At 43.1% G+C, this 15361-nt stretch overlaps 1 protein-coding gene across 1 annotated transcript; it reads left to right on the top strand.

The window, feature by feature from the left end:
* Window positions 1–355: 355 nt before the first annotated feature.
* trir (telomerase RNA component interacting RNase) lies at window positions 356–13998 on the top strand. The gene is made up of 3 exons (XM_080216756.1): window positions 356–664; window positions 11121–11198; window positions 13532–13998. Exons 1-3 carry the CDS (start codon window positions 392–394, stop codon window positions 13637–13639), a joined length of 459 nt encoding a protein of 152 aa, XP_080072882.1. The 5' UTR covers window positions 356–391; the 3' UTR covers window positions 13640–13998.
* The last annotated feature ends 1363 nt before the right edge of the window (window positions 13999–15361 follow it).

A 15361-nucleotide genomic window follows, 5' to 3' on the forward strand; every position in this document is an offset into this window, starting at 1 on the left:
TGGTCCGGCCCCGGCTCAGTAACGAGCCTCCCCATTGGTCCCGCTACACTTGAGGCAAAGCTCTGCTTTTAAAAATAAATAATTTCTTGTCTTTCGATGATTAAAATTAAAACCTTGGCTTGTGACACCATTAAAATCTATTTTTATTCCGATCCCGTTTAAAGATCCGTCATGCCTTGCGCCTTTTCCGTTGGCCAACATTTCTTCTGCCTTCTATTCTCAAACCGGATATCGGGACTTTTTTCTCCCTTTTTCTTTTGAAAATAATTGGTTGGAGTCGCCGATTTCTTATTTTAACCCGTGTGGTTTTTTTTGGAGGTTTTATTGTTGTTGTTGGTTGAGGGTGGGGTACCTCTCCCAGCAGCCTCTGTGGCACGCTTCCCTCCCCAAGATGGCGGACAGGCGGAGGAGCCGCGAAGTTTCTGGAAGCTCCGAGGCGGATGGTGGTGGTGGCACGGAAAGCAAAGGGGTGAATGCCTTCGCCAACGATGGCAGCTTCATGGCGCTTTTCAAGAAGAAGATGGAGGAGGAGGAGGAGAAGCTGAGGAGCGCGGGCGGAGCCGCCGCGCCGAGCGGCAGAGACATAGACAATGGAGGCAAGAGGAGTGCGGCCGCTGGCCAGCAACACAGTGCCGAGGCCCAGAAGAAAAGCGTGCTGAATATTGTAAGAGCGAGAGATTTTGCTCTCAGTTTGCCTCCTGGTTGTTGCAACAGGGCTGTGGGGGAATTGGAAGATGCTGTTAGTTAATTTTCCTCCTCCACTCACTCTCACCACGGTTACAGATGCACCATAGAAAGCATTCTTCCTGGTTGTATCACAGCTTGATATGGCTCCTGCTCTGCCCAAGACCGCAAGGAACTTCAAAAGGTCCTAAAGGTAGCCCAATCCATCACACAAACCAGCCTCCCATCCAGTGACTCTGTCTCCACTTCCCTTGGCAAAGCAGCCAGCATAATTAAGGACCCAACACACCCTGGACATTCTCTTCTTCCTTTGGGAAAAAGATACAGAAGTCTGAGGTCACGTACCAACCGACTCAAGAACAGCTTCTTCCCTGCTGCTGTCAGACTTTTGAATGGACTTACCTTGCTTTAAGCTGATCTTTCTCTACACCCTAGTTATGACTGTAACACTACATTCTGCACTCTCTCCTTTCCTTCTCTATGAACTTTGTATAGTGTGCAAGAAACAATACTTTTCACTGTATGTTAATGCATTTGACAATAATCAAATCAAAATATATAGGGGTCCATTTAAAAGTCTGGCAGCAGGGAAGAAGCAATTGTGAAGGAAAGGAGGATGGTGGTGGTGGCACGGAAAGCAAAGGGGTGAATGCCTTCGCCAACGATGGCAGCTTCATGGCGCTTTTCAAGAAGAAGATGGAGGAGGAGAAGCTGAGGAGCGCTTCAGTAAAATCATAGCTAGGTTGTAGCGAAAGATCAACTTAATATATGGCAGATCCATTCAGAAACTGTTCTTGACCCAGTTGGCATGTGATCTCAGACTTACATATACTCACCACTCTCCTGGCTGAAATGACATTTTGATCCCTTCAGCGATTGTGTAGGGATGGGGGGGTGCAGAATGTAGTGTTACAGTCATAGCTGGGATGCAAAGATCAACTTAATATAAGGTAAGTACATTCAAAAGTCTGGTAGCAGGGAAGAAGCAATTTGTGGAGGAAAGAAGGATGCAGAATATAGTGGTAAAGTCATAGCTAAGCAGTAGAGAAAGATCAGTTTAATATATGGTAGCTCCATTCAAAAGGCTGATGGCGGCAGTGAAGAAGCTATTTTTGAGTCAGTGATTCTCAGACTTTTGTTTATTCCCCACTATTCTGCCTGAATTTACATTTTAATCCTTTCATTCAGCAGTTGTAGAGGCAATACAAATCCTTTGCATATCTAAATAAAAAGAATTATCTAAATAAGTGAAAAGTATTGTTTCCTGTGTGCTATATAGGGGAAACATACTGTTCATAGAGTACATGGGGGAGAAGGAAAGGAGAGAATGTGGTCCATTGCTAGGGTGTAGAGAAAGATCAACTTAATGTAAAGTGGTTTATTCAAAAGTCTGTTGGCAGCGCGGGGGAACACCCATGCAGGCATCGGGAGAACCTGCAAACTCCACACAGATGGTTACCCAAGGCTGGGAATCGAACCTGGGTTGCTGGCGCTGTTAGGCAGCAGTGCTAACCACCTTTTTATACAGACAAAACGTACCATTCATAGAGTATGTTGGGGAGAAGGAAAGGAGAGGGTGCATAATATGCAGTCATAATTGAATGTAGAGAAAGATCAGCTTAATGTATGGTAGGTCCATTCAAAAGTCTAATGGCAGCAAGGAAGAAGCTGTTCTTGAATTGGTTAGCATACGTGCTCACACTTTTGTATCTTTTTTCCTGACTATTACCCACTATCCTGCCTAATTCACATTTTGATCCCTTTATTCATCTGAGCATTTTAAATCTAGCCTGAATTTCCTTTCAAAACATTGGCAGTCAAAAAGTTTTGTCAGCCTGAAGGGAAAACTGGAAATGCCTGGGCAGGCAGCATCAGGCAAAGCAATGGTGATTGATATTATGGGGACGGAACAGTGGTTAGCATTGCTGCCCACGGCGCCAGGGACCCGGGTTCAATTCCTGGCTTGGGTCACTGTCTGTGTGGAGTCTGCATGTTCTCCCTGTGTCTGCATGGGTTTCCTCCAGGTGCTCTGGTTTCCTCCACAGTCCGAAAGATGTGTGGATTGGGTTAATTGGCTATGCTAAATTGACCCTAGTTTCAGGAGGATTAGCAGGATAAATGTATGGGGTCACGGGGATAGATGTTGTTGGTGCAGGCTTTATGGGCCGAATAGCTTCCTTCTGCAGTGTAGGGAATCCTATGATATTACGGTAAGTATGATGCACCGTCCAAGCTGAGGACTGTTGATGGAATGACAGTTTGTCAGCTGTTGCCTCGTGAGTGAGTGGGTCATGATCTTTCACCACTTTGACTGGAGAACAGAACTTTGAGCCCTTCTTTAGAAGCTTGTGCATCTATTCCAAGCTGATACCCCAGTGTCTTTCAGATAAATATTAAACCTTGTGTGTGATAGGTAGGCAATGTAAGTAGTCTGAGTTTTTTTATGGGGCTGCAGGAATAGTAAAAACTGGTGACTCAGTTGCACATGCATATTTGAAAATGAGAGGACAAGCTGAAGCTGTTTTTTTTTAAGAAGCATAGTTTTGGCAAGGATGCCAAAACTAAAGTTTTAAAAATGCATACGAATTACCGGGGATGTCACAGTGGTTAGCATTGCTGCCTGTCAGTTCCATGGACCCATGTTCAATTCCGGCCTTGGGACACTATGTGGAGTTTGCACATTCTCCCTGTGTCTGCATGGGTTTCCTCTGGGTGTTCCAGTTTCTTCTCTCTCCATAGATGGTGCAGGTTAGGTGGATTGGCCGTGCTGAATTTGAATTGCCCTTTAGTGTCCCAAGATGTGCAGATCAGATGGATTAGCCATGATAAATGTATGAGGCTACAGGTTGGGGGAGAGTGTCTGAGTAAAATACTGTCAGTCAGTGCAGATGTGATGGGCTGAATGGCCTCTTCTGCATTGTAGGTGCGCTTTGATTCCTTTCACCTGTGTGTTTCCAATATTTTTCTGCATTCGATACCAATGTTTAAATTGTTTTGCTGTACTCCCATTCAGTGTGAGAAGTTTTTCTAACGGGTTCTCATAAAATTTTCAATTGTTCTTTTCTTCTTTGACCAACTGAGTTTAGGGAGAATGACCTTGTTTTTTAAATGAACATAATTCCCCAATGGCTTCTTCCCTCGCTATAGATGCTGAGACTGTTGAAATCTTTTTAACTTTAGCACCAGCACAGTTTCAGTGTAAATACAGCATGAATGAGTTTGGAGAATATAAATAGGAAGGACCTGGCATAGATTCTTTCAAACCTGCTCCACCATTGGAACCAGATCATACGTGACCTACCTCAACTCCAACTTCTTGTGCTGTCCCCTTATCTCTTAATTCATTTGGGATCCACTGGTTCTTTGTGAACAGATTCAACGATGAAGGATCCACAGACTTCTGGGGTACACAATGCTAAAGCTTCACAGCCAGTTAAGCGAAGGAAATTTTCCTTGTTTCCTAACTGGCTGACCCCTTGCTCTGAGTTTCTCCTCAGCATCTACCCTGTCAACTAAGGATAACAGTAGGGTAGTTTGAGCCATGAACCTGTTCCAACATTTAGTTTTTTAAGAAAGCTACTCTGATCCTTAGCTCCATTTCTCTGCTTTTGCTTCATGTTCCTCAGTATTCTTGCCAAACAAAACTTTCACGCTTGTGGTCATGAAAATTTCAATTAACATGGCATCCATAGTCTTTTATGGGAATGAGTTGGAGACTTCCACTATGCTTTGTGTGGGGGGGGAAAAGTACTTCCAGACTTCATTCCTAAATGGCCTAGCTCTGATTTTTAAGACTGTGCCCTCTTGACTGTATTTCCCTAACAGAGAAAATAATTTCTGTGTCTATTTTATTGACCCTCATTTGAAAACCTTGGGTCATGGAAATATCAGCCAAGTTCATACAGTTGGTCTGCCCTCTTAAGCAGCACTTCCTCACTTCTGAATTCTGTTTTTTTTAAAAAAAGGTTTCTTTATTAGTCACAAGTAAGACTTACATTGCAATCAAATTACTGTGAAATTCCTGTAGTTGCTACATTCCAGTGCCTGTTTGGGTCAGTGTACCTAACCAGCATGTCTTTCAAACTGTGGGGGGGAAACCGGAGCACTTGGAGGAAGCCCACGCAAACATGGGGGGAACATCAAACTCCACACACTGACCCAAGCTGGGAATCGAACCCGGGTCCCTGGTGCCACAAGGCAGCAGTGCTAGCCACTGCCACCCCGCACCCTTCAGGTAAAAGTCAAAGTTCTGTTAACCTTTTTTGTACCCATGCACTGGCTTTTAATGATTAGTATACATGGGCACTTAAATCCCATTGTTGCTTCTCTCACCATTAAGAAACGCTGTGAATGTGAATTCAGGTTCCAAGCAGGAGGAATGTAACTACACAATGTTGCGTCAAGTTATCCTTCAGTATTTGCTGTAGGGTTGTCTCTGAATACAAGCCCCACCCTTGTCAACCATCCCTGTCTCCACAATATGTTACAACTGCTGGACATTTTAAATATTCAGAGGATGTGCACATGCGTGCCTCTATGCCATATAAACATTTGAACTTCACTGGTAGAGGAGCTTGTAACCACTTTGCTCTCTGTGGGATGCTTTCTGATGCTTATGGTACCATTGTCATGACGATTAGAGTGCTGGTGTAACACAGCTTCACATTTGGAACAGCTTGGTTACAAATCTGAAAGTTCCCTTTTATGCTATTTGTGAGTCTTTTCCTACATTTGTTTCACTCAATCAAAAAAGTTTAATCACTTTAAGGATGGGCAGGCCTTGGAAAGGGTCCAGAGGAGGTTCACAAGAATAATCCCTAGAACAGAGAGCTTGTTGTATGAGGAACAGTGAGAACTCTGGGTCTGTACTCATTGGAGTTGAGAAGAATGAGGGGGTTTCTTATTGAAACTTACAGAATACTGCAGGGCCTGGATAGAGTGGACATGGAGAGGATGTTTCCATGAGTACGAAAACTAGAACCAGAGGGCACAACCTCAGGCTAAAGGGATGATCCTTTAAAACAGATGAGGAATTTCTTCAGCCAGAGTGGTGTATCATCTGTGGAAGTCTTTGCCACAGAAGGTTGTGGAGGCTGGGTCATTGAGTGTCTTTAAGACAGAGATAGATAAGAGGATCTGGGGTTATGGGGAAAAGGAAGGAGAATGGGGATGAGAAAAATATCAACTATGATTGAGCCTGCTTCGCTGTGCAGTGAGCCAAGTGGCCTAACTCTGCTCCTATATCTTATGGTTATAAAAGTGCATGTGTGACGTAACTAGCATACCAGTTAACGTGATCCCATAGTTCTGTGCCTTTCTAAAATTTATCCCTGCTGGAGAAAGTACTTGCATTGTGAGTGCTGCAGTGGATTGAATGATTGTTCAGCTTTTAAGGTGTGGGTTCAAATCTGGTCCGTATTGATGGGTAACATCCCACTTGCTGGATGGTAAGGATCCTGTGAGGAATAAATTAAGCTGGTCTCAATCCGGTTTGTAATAGGCAATCTGACCCAAAAAATGGCGTTCAAAATGGAAAGATGTCACATCAGTGCCATTGAATGTCTTCTGATCTTTGAGCTGAGACAGATTGATACAGGCTAGAGGGAACTTTATTTTTCAAGTATGTGTAATGCCTGACCTGAGAGTCCTTGATGCTGACACCAGCAGCCTGAAATGTAAAAGTGTTTCCCAGAAAAAAATTAAATATAATTCAAAAGTTGCTATAAAAATACTAAGACATGTTTCCCCTTAAAATTCTGCATCCATGTTAGCATGCTGGTGAGGCAGGATGGGGAAAAGAAAAGTGGAATAATTTGGGTGCAGTGCAAGAATTAAGAGCCTGTTTGCTCTGTTTTGGTTTGGACTAATTTCACGTTTCAATGCCCAATTACATAGTACAGTTTAACTTCAGTTTGGGTCACAACCACTCTGAATTGATGCAGACCTAATGTAAATTTGATTTATTATTGTCGCATGTATTGGGATACTGTGAAAAGTATTGTTTCTTGCGTGCTATACAGACAAAGTGTACCATTCATACAGAAGGGAAGGAGATATTGCAGAATGTAGTGTAACAATCATAGCTAGGGTGTAGAGAAAGATCAACTTAATGCGAGGTAGGTCTATTCAAAAGTCTGATGGCAGCAGGGAAGAAGCTGTTCTTGAATTGGTTGGTACATGACCTCAGACTTTTGTATCTTTTTCCTGACGGAAGAAAGTGGAACAAAGAATGTCCGGGGTGCGTGAGGTCCCTAATTATAGCTGCCTTGTTGAGACAGCGGGAAGTGTAGATAGTCAATGGATGGGAAGATGATTTGCATGACGGACTGGGCTATATTCACAACCTTTTTCTAGTTGCTTGCAGTCTTGGGCAGAGCAGGAGCCCATACCAAGCTGTGATACAACCAGAAAGAATGCTTCCTATGGTGCATCTGTAAAAGTCGGTGAGAGTTGTAGCTGACATGCCAAATTTCCTTAGTCACCTTAGAAAGTAGAGGTGTTGGTGGGCTTTCTTAACTATAGTGTTGGCATAAATCAAATAAATGCATCTTTGTCTTTCCTTCACTTTATTTCACACAGTGTTATACCCTCTGGGCATTCATTGAGAGTGTGCAGCAGAGTCACTGAGGAGCAAATAAGAATGGATATTAGTGTCTGGAGCAGGTGAATTGTCATCAGTTGAAGATTAAAAGTTATCTTTAGAAATCTTGCACAGGAAGATCTTTTTCCATCATTTTAATGGGGTGTGGACATTGCTGGCTAGGCCAGCATTTATTGTTCATCCCTGATTGCCCTTGAGAAACTGGAGGTGAACTCACTGCAATCCATGTGTTGTAGATACACCCATGGAGCTGTTAGTAAGGGAGAGTTCCAGGAATGCTGGTAAAGTTCCAGTTTTCTCCCAATTCTGATTCCATTGAGGGAGCTGGTAAATGTGAGGCAATGGTTTTAGTCATTTCAATCCTTCCAGCTGAACCTTTGACTGCTGGTAAGATGCTATGTTTTTCTTAAGATTTTAAATCTCAGTTCAAAAGCTTCCTACCCAAGTTTACCTGGTGTAATACATTCAGGCTGTTAATAATTGTATTGTATTGTAACAAATTACGATGATAGATGATTTATCTTCAGTGTTGTTCAGATTCTCTTTTGCTGGAATAAGCATTCCATTTTTAGATCCTTCTGCATGAGTTTGCATTGTGGGAGTGCAACATCGATATACTAGCCCCAGGTGTTTACATTTCCAATCCCAGCGACTGAATCAAAGACATTTTAGATCAGAAAGATAAACTAATATTTCTAGACCCAGCTGCATATGTTTTCAATTCTTTTTTACAAAAAAAACACAAAATTGAGGGAACTGTTATATGATAACTAGCTCAGAAAGATAGCACTATATTCGTGTCTCAGTCCCTTTATATATTTACATAGATTCTCTTTACCCTATAATGAAGCTATAGTTTCAGTTTTGTCCCAATTCCGATTCCATTGAGCAACCTGGTAGTTGTCTTCATCCTAATCTGAATGGTGAAATTATTTTGGAGTTATTATCTGTTAGATAATCCAGGTGATGTGACATGACACCAAATGTCATTGGTTACTGAGCACTGACACATCATTGTCTTGTTCATAAACAGTACACCTGGGATGACATGGTGGCACAGAAGTTAGCACTGCTGCCTCACAGCGCCAGGCACCTAGGTTCAATTCCCAGAGTCTGCACGTTCCCTGTGTCTACGTGGGTTTCCTCCCACAGTCCAAAAGACGTGCTTGTTAGGTGGATTGGCCGTGCTAAATTCTCTTTCAGTTATCCAAACAAGCGCCAGAGTGTGGCAACTAGAAGATTTTCACAGTAACTTCATTGCAGTGTTAATGTAAGCCTACTTGTGACACTAATAAATAAACTAAAACATTTAATGGGGCCAGATAATCTAACTGTCTTTGATTTATTTTGTCCACATTAATTATAGGGAATCCAAATTAATTGCAGGAAAACAGGATTAAATTTGGTTAGTGAAAATGCAATCTTAATTAACTAAAAATATTCCACTGTGTGTTCATGATGGCAGCTAAACAGAGGCCAAATACTTGTTTGTTACATAGATTTACGATAAGTTTGGGAATGTATCTGATCATTTTTGTGTAATGTGTAAATTACACTAAAGCCTGGTACATCTTCACTGTACATGAGGCTGTTAGCTTCTGTGGTAGCCACAAGGATACAAAATGAATAGTTCTTGTTAAAATAATAACCACCAGGCTTATAATTGTACCCTGAGAATCTATGGACTTGACAATTTTATTTCCCAGTGGAGATAGATTGCAATATACAAATGGCCTTGTTTAGAGCATTAAAACCAGTATTATTGGCAATGCTGTAGGTGCAGTGTACAATGTTAAAACAGCGACTCAGTGTCACATTAGATCTACAAGCCCTTAGTGCTAACATAGCCTTCGATAGATTGCAAAACGTGTTAATGAGCATGGCTTCAGTTAGTTGGACATGCTGTTACTTTCTTAATGTTAGTGTTTCCCTTGAGGGAGTATCTCGGCCTGTTAATTATCATTCAAATGTAGAAATGAGAAGCAGGAAGAGGCCATTTCGTCCTTTGAGCCTGCTCTCTCTTTTCTTCCCCCTCCTCCCACCCCATGTCCCTTGATTTCCCCCCCTCCCCCAAATATCCCTTGATTCCTTTAGCCCCAGGAGCTATGTCTAATTTCTTGAAATCAGACAAATTTCTGCCCTCAACTACTTTCTGTGGGAGTGAATTCCACACACCCATCATCCTATGGGTGAAGAAATTTCTTCTCACCTCAGTTCGAAAAGGTTTACCCCTTATCCTCAAATTATCGCCCCCCCCCACCACCACCACCACCAGTTCTGAACTCCCCCATGTCATTGGGAACATTCTTTCTGAATCTACCCTGGCTAATCCTAGTTGCAGTGTTCTTTCACAGTAGCAGATGTTTATCTCTGTGCTGAGCCTGCTGCTAGTTGTTCTGCAGCATTTACTTCAAGGCCAGAAACTGGTGGGTAGTCGGTGTGCAGTCGCAACAATGGTGCAGACCCACCACTGACACTATGCGCTGTAATCTAATTAATAGCGAACTCCAGGCAGTGCTTCTCGCTGATAACCTTTTGAGCATTATCTCTAGCTTTGAAAGCATTTGGGATTATTTTGTACCAAAGCTTCTGAGATCCCTTTTTGAGAAAAAAAACAAATTGCAGACACCTCAGCTGCTGATCATACCATTCAAAGCTGATGGTGCCCACATACAGCATTTGGTGAGCTGCCAGCCTGATCAGTGATCATATTCGTGATTTTAAATTTTAATTGTGAGTGCCCTGCTCGATAAAACAGCAAAGGTAGTGCAGGAGCCAAATGATCTCAGTTTTGTGAACTCACCCATGATGGCAAAACCCATGGAACAGACAGATGCTCAAACTGAAACCTTTTGGACCAGCTGGTTAGTCGGAAATTCATAGAATCGCTGCAGTGCAAAGGAGGCCATTTGGCCCATTGAGTCTTCACTGACCACAATCCCACCCAGGCCCTACCCCATTACCCTAAATTGCCCAGAGGAAACCCCCGCAGACACGGGAGAAACTCCACACAGTCACCCAAGCTGTGATTCAAACCCGGAACCCTGGCGCTGTGCGGCAGTAGTGCTGCCCTAAATAGCCGTTGGAAATTCCATAGTTGCTGGCCACCAATCACAGTGATAACAGAAAGGTCTTTTAAACTTTGCATTAGCAAATTCAGTTCCACTTGCACTGAGTGTCAGCAAAGGTGTGCAAAGTAATTGTATGTTTTTGAACTGAAGGAAACTTTAGTTTTTCTTTCTAAAGTTGAAATAACTTATTCAATAGAAAAGCCTTCTGGGTTTTCAGTACTGCACTAAAGCAATTAAACCCTGTTTATGCTTAATTCTATGTTTCTAATTTCAGATTCTTGTTTAAAAAAAGAGATGATTTAAAAACCTGATTTACAACATAAATTTATTCAATGTGCATGTAGGTAATGCCACTTAATCTGTTTTAATTCTTATCACTATTGAAATTTCAACAATAAACTCAATTTGTAGCCTAGCTTTTGTTACAAGAAAGCTGGTATGTATCAATTGATGGACTTGCAAATGTTCACGTTAAATGTCTGGCTAATTGGGTGCTGAAAAGATACAAAGAGCTGTTGGTTCATAGTACGACCCACATGGTCGTCCCTGCCTTACAGGAGAGGGTAAAGAATGGCCACCCTCCGCTGGCAGCAGCTTGTGTACTGAACGTTAAAAGTGCATTGAGACATTGACGGGGAAAGGTGCATTCTGTTGTGGAATGAGGTCTAATTTCAGGATCCCTGTTTTATTACATAGTGGGCAGCATTGACATTGCAGCTCCAAGCGCTCGTGTAATGGTTGCAGTCTTCTGTCCCTTACCCCAGGTGGGAAAGCGGCGAGGTGGGGCAAAGCTAGCCCTCAAGACAGGAATGGTAGCCAAGAAACACAAGGCTGAAGAAGAGGTAAGATTCAGTAGCCCTTTGACTGTGATACGTTCTTTGTGCAATCTACCCTAAAATCTATGTGCATGTGTACTATTTTTGTTGATAAAGCATTTGACTGTATTTACATTGATGGAGGCAGCTAGTCTCTTCCCATGTAATTATTGAAAGGAGACATCATCTCTGCAGCCTCCAGGGCTGCCCTTTTGGTAAATGTTATTGTCAGTAAGCTGTCCTTATGTTGACTTAACTTTTCACTTTATAGAATGACGCAGAACTTCGTCCATGTGCTGGTTATGTGGCTAGAGTTAGTCATAGCGTAATACAGCATGGAAACAGGCCTTTCAGCCCAACTGGTCCATGCCAACCATAGTGCCCTCCCAGCTAGTTCCAGTTTCCTGTGTTTGGTCCATATTCCTATCTGTGCACTTATCCCAATGCTGTTGAGATGTCGCTATTGAAACTGCCTCAACTACTTTCTCTGGCAGCTCATTCTATAGACGCATCATCCTCTGTGCCTTCAGATCCCTTTTAAATCTTTCTCCTTTCACCTTAAACCTATGCCCTCTAGTTTTAAATTCTCCTTCCCTGGGGGGGAAAAAACTACTTTCTTTCATCCTATCTATGCCCTTCATGATTTTATACACGAGCTAGTGACCATTTTTCCCTGTGAACCAAAAGCAGGGTGCTAGTTGGTGAAAGGTGGTCAATGGGTTTGAATGTGCTCAGCAAGTAATTACTGTTCCACTGGGATTGTTGTTACCGGGGAAAGGGAATCAAAGGCTATTGGAAGTAGATGGAAATATGGAATCAGGAGATCCCATCAGATTGGCCATGATCTTACTGGCAAAGAGGACTCGAAGGGCCGAATGGCCTACTTCTGCTCCTATTTTATATGTTCAAATGTATTTTCATATCCAGCTAGTCCCTCTGTTCTGCTTTATCCCTTGTAATGTGACAACATTTTCCCCTTCGAGTAGGTACCCAATTCCCATCTAGTAATGTATTGCATCTGCTTCCACCGTAGTTCATTCCAAAGTTTTTCCATGTCACCCTTTGCTGATTCATCTACTTAAATATTTTTCCTCTGGTACTGACTCTTCTAGTGGAAACAGTTTCTCCTTACTGATTCTTATCAAAACCATTCCTGATTTTGTTTATTTTAGTGTCACAAGTAGGCTTACATTAACACTGCAATGAAGTTACTGTGAAAATCCTTCAGTTGCCACACTCCAGTGCCTGTGCGGGTATGTTGAGGGAGAATCTAGCATGGCCAATGCACCCCAACCAGTATGTATTTCAGATTGCAGAAGGAAACCCATGCAGACTCTGCACAGGCACTGATCCAAGCCCGAATCGAACCCAGGTCCCTGACACTGAGGCACCAGTGCTAACCACTGTGCCACCATGCTTTAAACACCTCCATCCAATGTTTTCTTAAGCTTGTCCATTCTAAAAACAATCCAACTTTTGCACTTTATGCAGGTAACTGACTGTCTTATTCTAAGTGTCATTTTAGCGAGTATCTTCTGCAACCTCTTGCAGGCTTTGATGCCCTTCCTAAAGTCCAGTGCCCAGAATTAAACAAAATCTTGTTTGTCTGTTTATCAGTGTACCATTTAAGCCTTAAGCTGAACTGTTTAAGCCGTTTCTACATTTTTAAACTGGTGCTTTCTGTCCATTTCCTGCTGTGTTTCCTAATCTCAGCCAAATATTACTGACAATCTAGACACCAGTGGGTGACAACAGGTTAACTAACATTGCTCCACTATTGATTAAATATTTTTCAATCTTCCTAGGGTAGGCTCAAGAATGCCTCCTTGGATGAGGTGTAGAATGTAAAGTCAATGCCGTCAAGAAAGACACAATCAGAACAGTGGTTTATTAACGGCACAATGGTTAGCATTCCAGGGACCCAGGTTCAGTTCCTGGCTCGGGTGACTGTGCAAACTGCACACAGACGTTCTCCCCCATGTCTGCGTGGGTTTCCTCTGGATGCTCTGGTTTCCTCCCACTGTCTGAAAGATGTGTGGGCTGGGTTGATTCGCCATGCTAAATTGCCCCTTATTGTCCTGGGATGAATAGGTTAGAGGAATTAATGGGGTAAATGTGTGGGGTAGGGCCTGGGGTGGGATTGTGGTCATTGCAGACCTGATGGGTCAAATGGGGGCCTCCTGCACTGTAGGATTCAATAGTTTCTGAAACAACCAATGAATCCCTTCTGGCATTGTAGCCAGTTTAGAATCCAGAGCCCTTGTCTGTAGTACTGAAGTGCAGCATTGCCTTTGCCCCAGTGCAGCTTCTGTCAAATGCACAGTTTAACCTGTCTGTTCTTATTTTCACTCTCTTTCCAGGCTGAGGCGCGTGGAGGAGACGCGTGGGCCAAATACATGGCAGAGGTGAAGAAATACAAAGCACATCAGTGCAGCGACGACGATAAAACCCGGCCTCTTGTTAAATAGCCACATCCAAGTGCTCATGCAGCCAAGAACTGTATTATATTTTACAATCGTCACGATCCAAGTCCTCCACTTGTTGCCCTCACTGTACAGCCAGTATGAGATTTTTTTTGACCGCCTGAAATATATATTTATTTGGATTTGTGGTTTGAAAACAATGCTTGCAAACAAAAAGATCCAATGCAATGTTTAATTTTTAACATCCTGCCCACTTTCAAAGTGTGACTTTTTTTTTTGTGTACAGTTTCCCTCTAGTAATGTCCCAGGTCCTGTTCTGAACATGGTTTCCAGACACTTTTAACCTTTATTTTTTATAACGTGCACGATATAGCTCCAATTGTCAGTAAACAAAACCGAAAAACTCCATGCATATTTGCTCTTCTGTGCCTCCAGTTATTAGCTACAGAGATGTAGCCCATTTTTTTTTTTGAAGCTTGTATACAATATTGTATATTCCGCTGGCCCTTTGGCAAGTGTGTGCGCCAAGCCAGCTAAAATGTAGGGAGCAGCTGGTTTGATCATTGACTGGTCAGGCACCTATCTGAGTTGGGAGGAGCCCAGTGCTTGATTGATGCTGGTGAGGCACTTGTGTTTTTTGATTAGAAGTATTATATTATTAACATCAAGAGCTGAACTGTAAAGAGGCAGTAGTAGGACTTGTTTCTGGAGGTCTGTTGGCTACAGCTCTGATGTTTGGGGATCAATGATTTGATTCCAAGTCCTGACTGGTCTTAATGGTGAATTCCTTCCTGGGGATGGACCTATCCGGAAGGACAAAGCTGCAAATGTGACCACTTGAGTGGGTCCCCTGATGGGACAGTCAGTGAGTGGCTCGATGCGTGGCACTGTCCTGGCAGAATTAAAGCAGGCTGGGCAGTGTGTGGAGGCAGGTGGCTAAAGTGGGCGCAGAATACAGGGCGGGACTAGGAAATGTTTCTCTCAAGTTCGCAAAACTACCTCAAATGTATTCAGTTGACCATTATTACAAAGCTCTCGTTACAATCAACGCAGCTGGCTTTTAACTGCTTCATCTTCCAGCAGTGCTAGTGAGAGACGTCGCTTCTTGTCTAATGCTTGAATTTCCCTCTATTTTCCCCCCAACTATGCCTGTGTGCATGGCAGCACCCAAAGGAGACTGATGTCAGAATGGTCCGCTTGGCTGCTCAAATCCAGGCAGAATGAGTTGGTAGTGAACTGCTAACAATCCAGCAGAGCGGCAAAGAAGAGCGCCTCTTCCTCAGTTAACGGGTTATCGGAGGTGGGATGGAGAAAGCGGAAGAGTTGATTTGGTGGAACTCCCAGGGCCACAGTAGTGACCGGCAATAGCCAGAGAGGGAGGAACGAGAAGTCAGGACGCTGGCCGTATCTTACACATTGCAAAGCAGCCTGCTCGATAGTTGCTGTCTTTTCAGTCAGGCAGACCTGTCACTTTAACCTGAAACTGCAGCTTCACGCTGGATCTCCATAGGACCCCCGCTGCAAACTCCTGATTTGTACAGGATTTATCCGTAATATCAGTTAGACCTGTAGATATTTGGATGTGGAGTTAAATGGTTGGGGGGAGGGGGTATAGACACAATGGACTAGGCTTAGATTGTAGATTGTTAGAAGATATTTCCTTGAATATAACAAATTAGTAATTTTGACTGCTATTTAAATTATCCCCCCCCCCCCCCCCCCGCCCTCTCTGTCCAGTCTTCCTGGCTGTGCCTTTGTTAATCCCAG

Source organism: Carcharhinus amblyrhynchos, chromosome 33 (genome assembly GCF_965287045.1).
Source record: "Carcharhinus amblyrhynchos chromosome 33, sCarAmb.v2.hapA, whole genome shotgun sequence".
Taxonomy (NCBI): domain Eukaryota; kingdom Metazoa; phylum Chordata; class Chondrichthyes; order Carcharhiniformes; family Carcharhinidae; genus Carcharhinus; species Carcharhinus amblyrhynchos.

Coding starts and splice junctions, on each gene's coding strand:
- trir (XM_080216756.1), top strand. CDS start 392: ATGGCGGACAGGCGGAGGAGCCGCGAAGTTTCTGGAAGCTCCGAGGCG. Junction 665..11,120: donor AGAAAAGCGTGCTGAATATT/GTAAGAGCGAGA, acceptor CCCTTACCCCAG/GTGGGAAAGCGGCGAGGTGG. Junction 11,199..13,531: donor AACACAAGGCTGAAGAAGAG/GTAAGATTCAGT, acceptor CTCTCTTTCCAG/GCTGAGGCGCGTGGAGGAGA.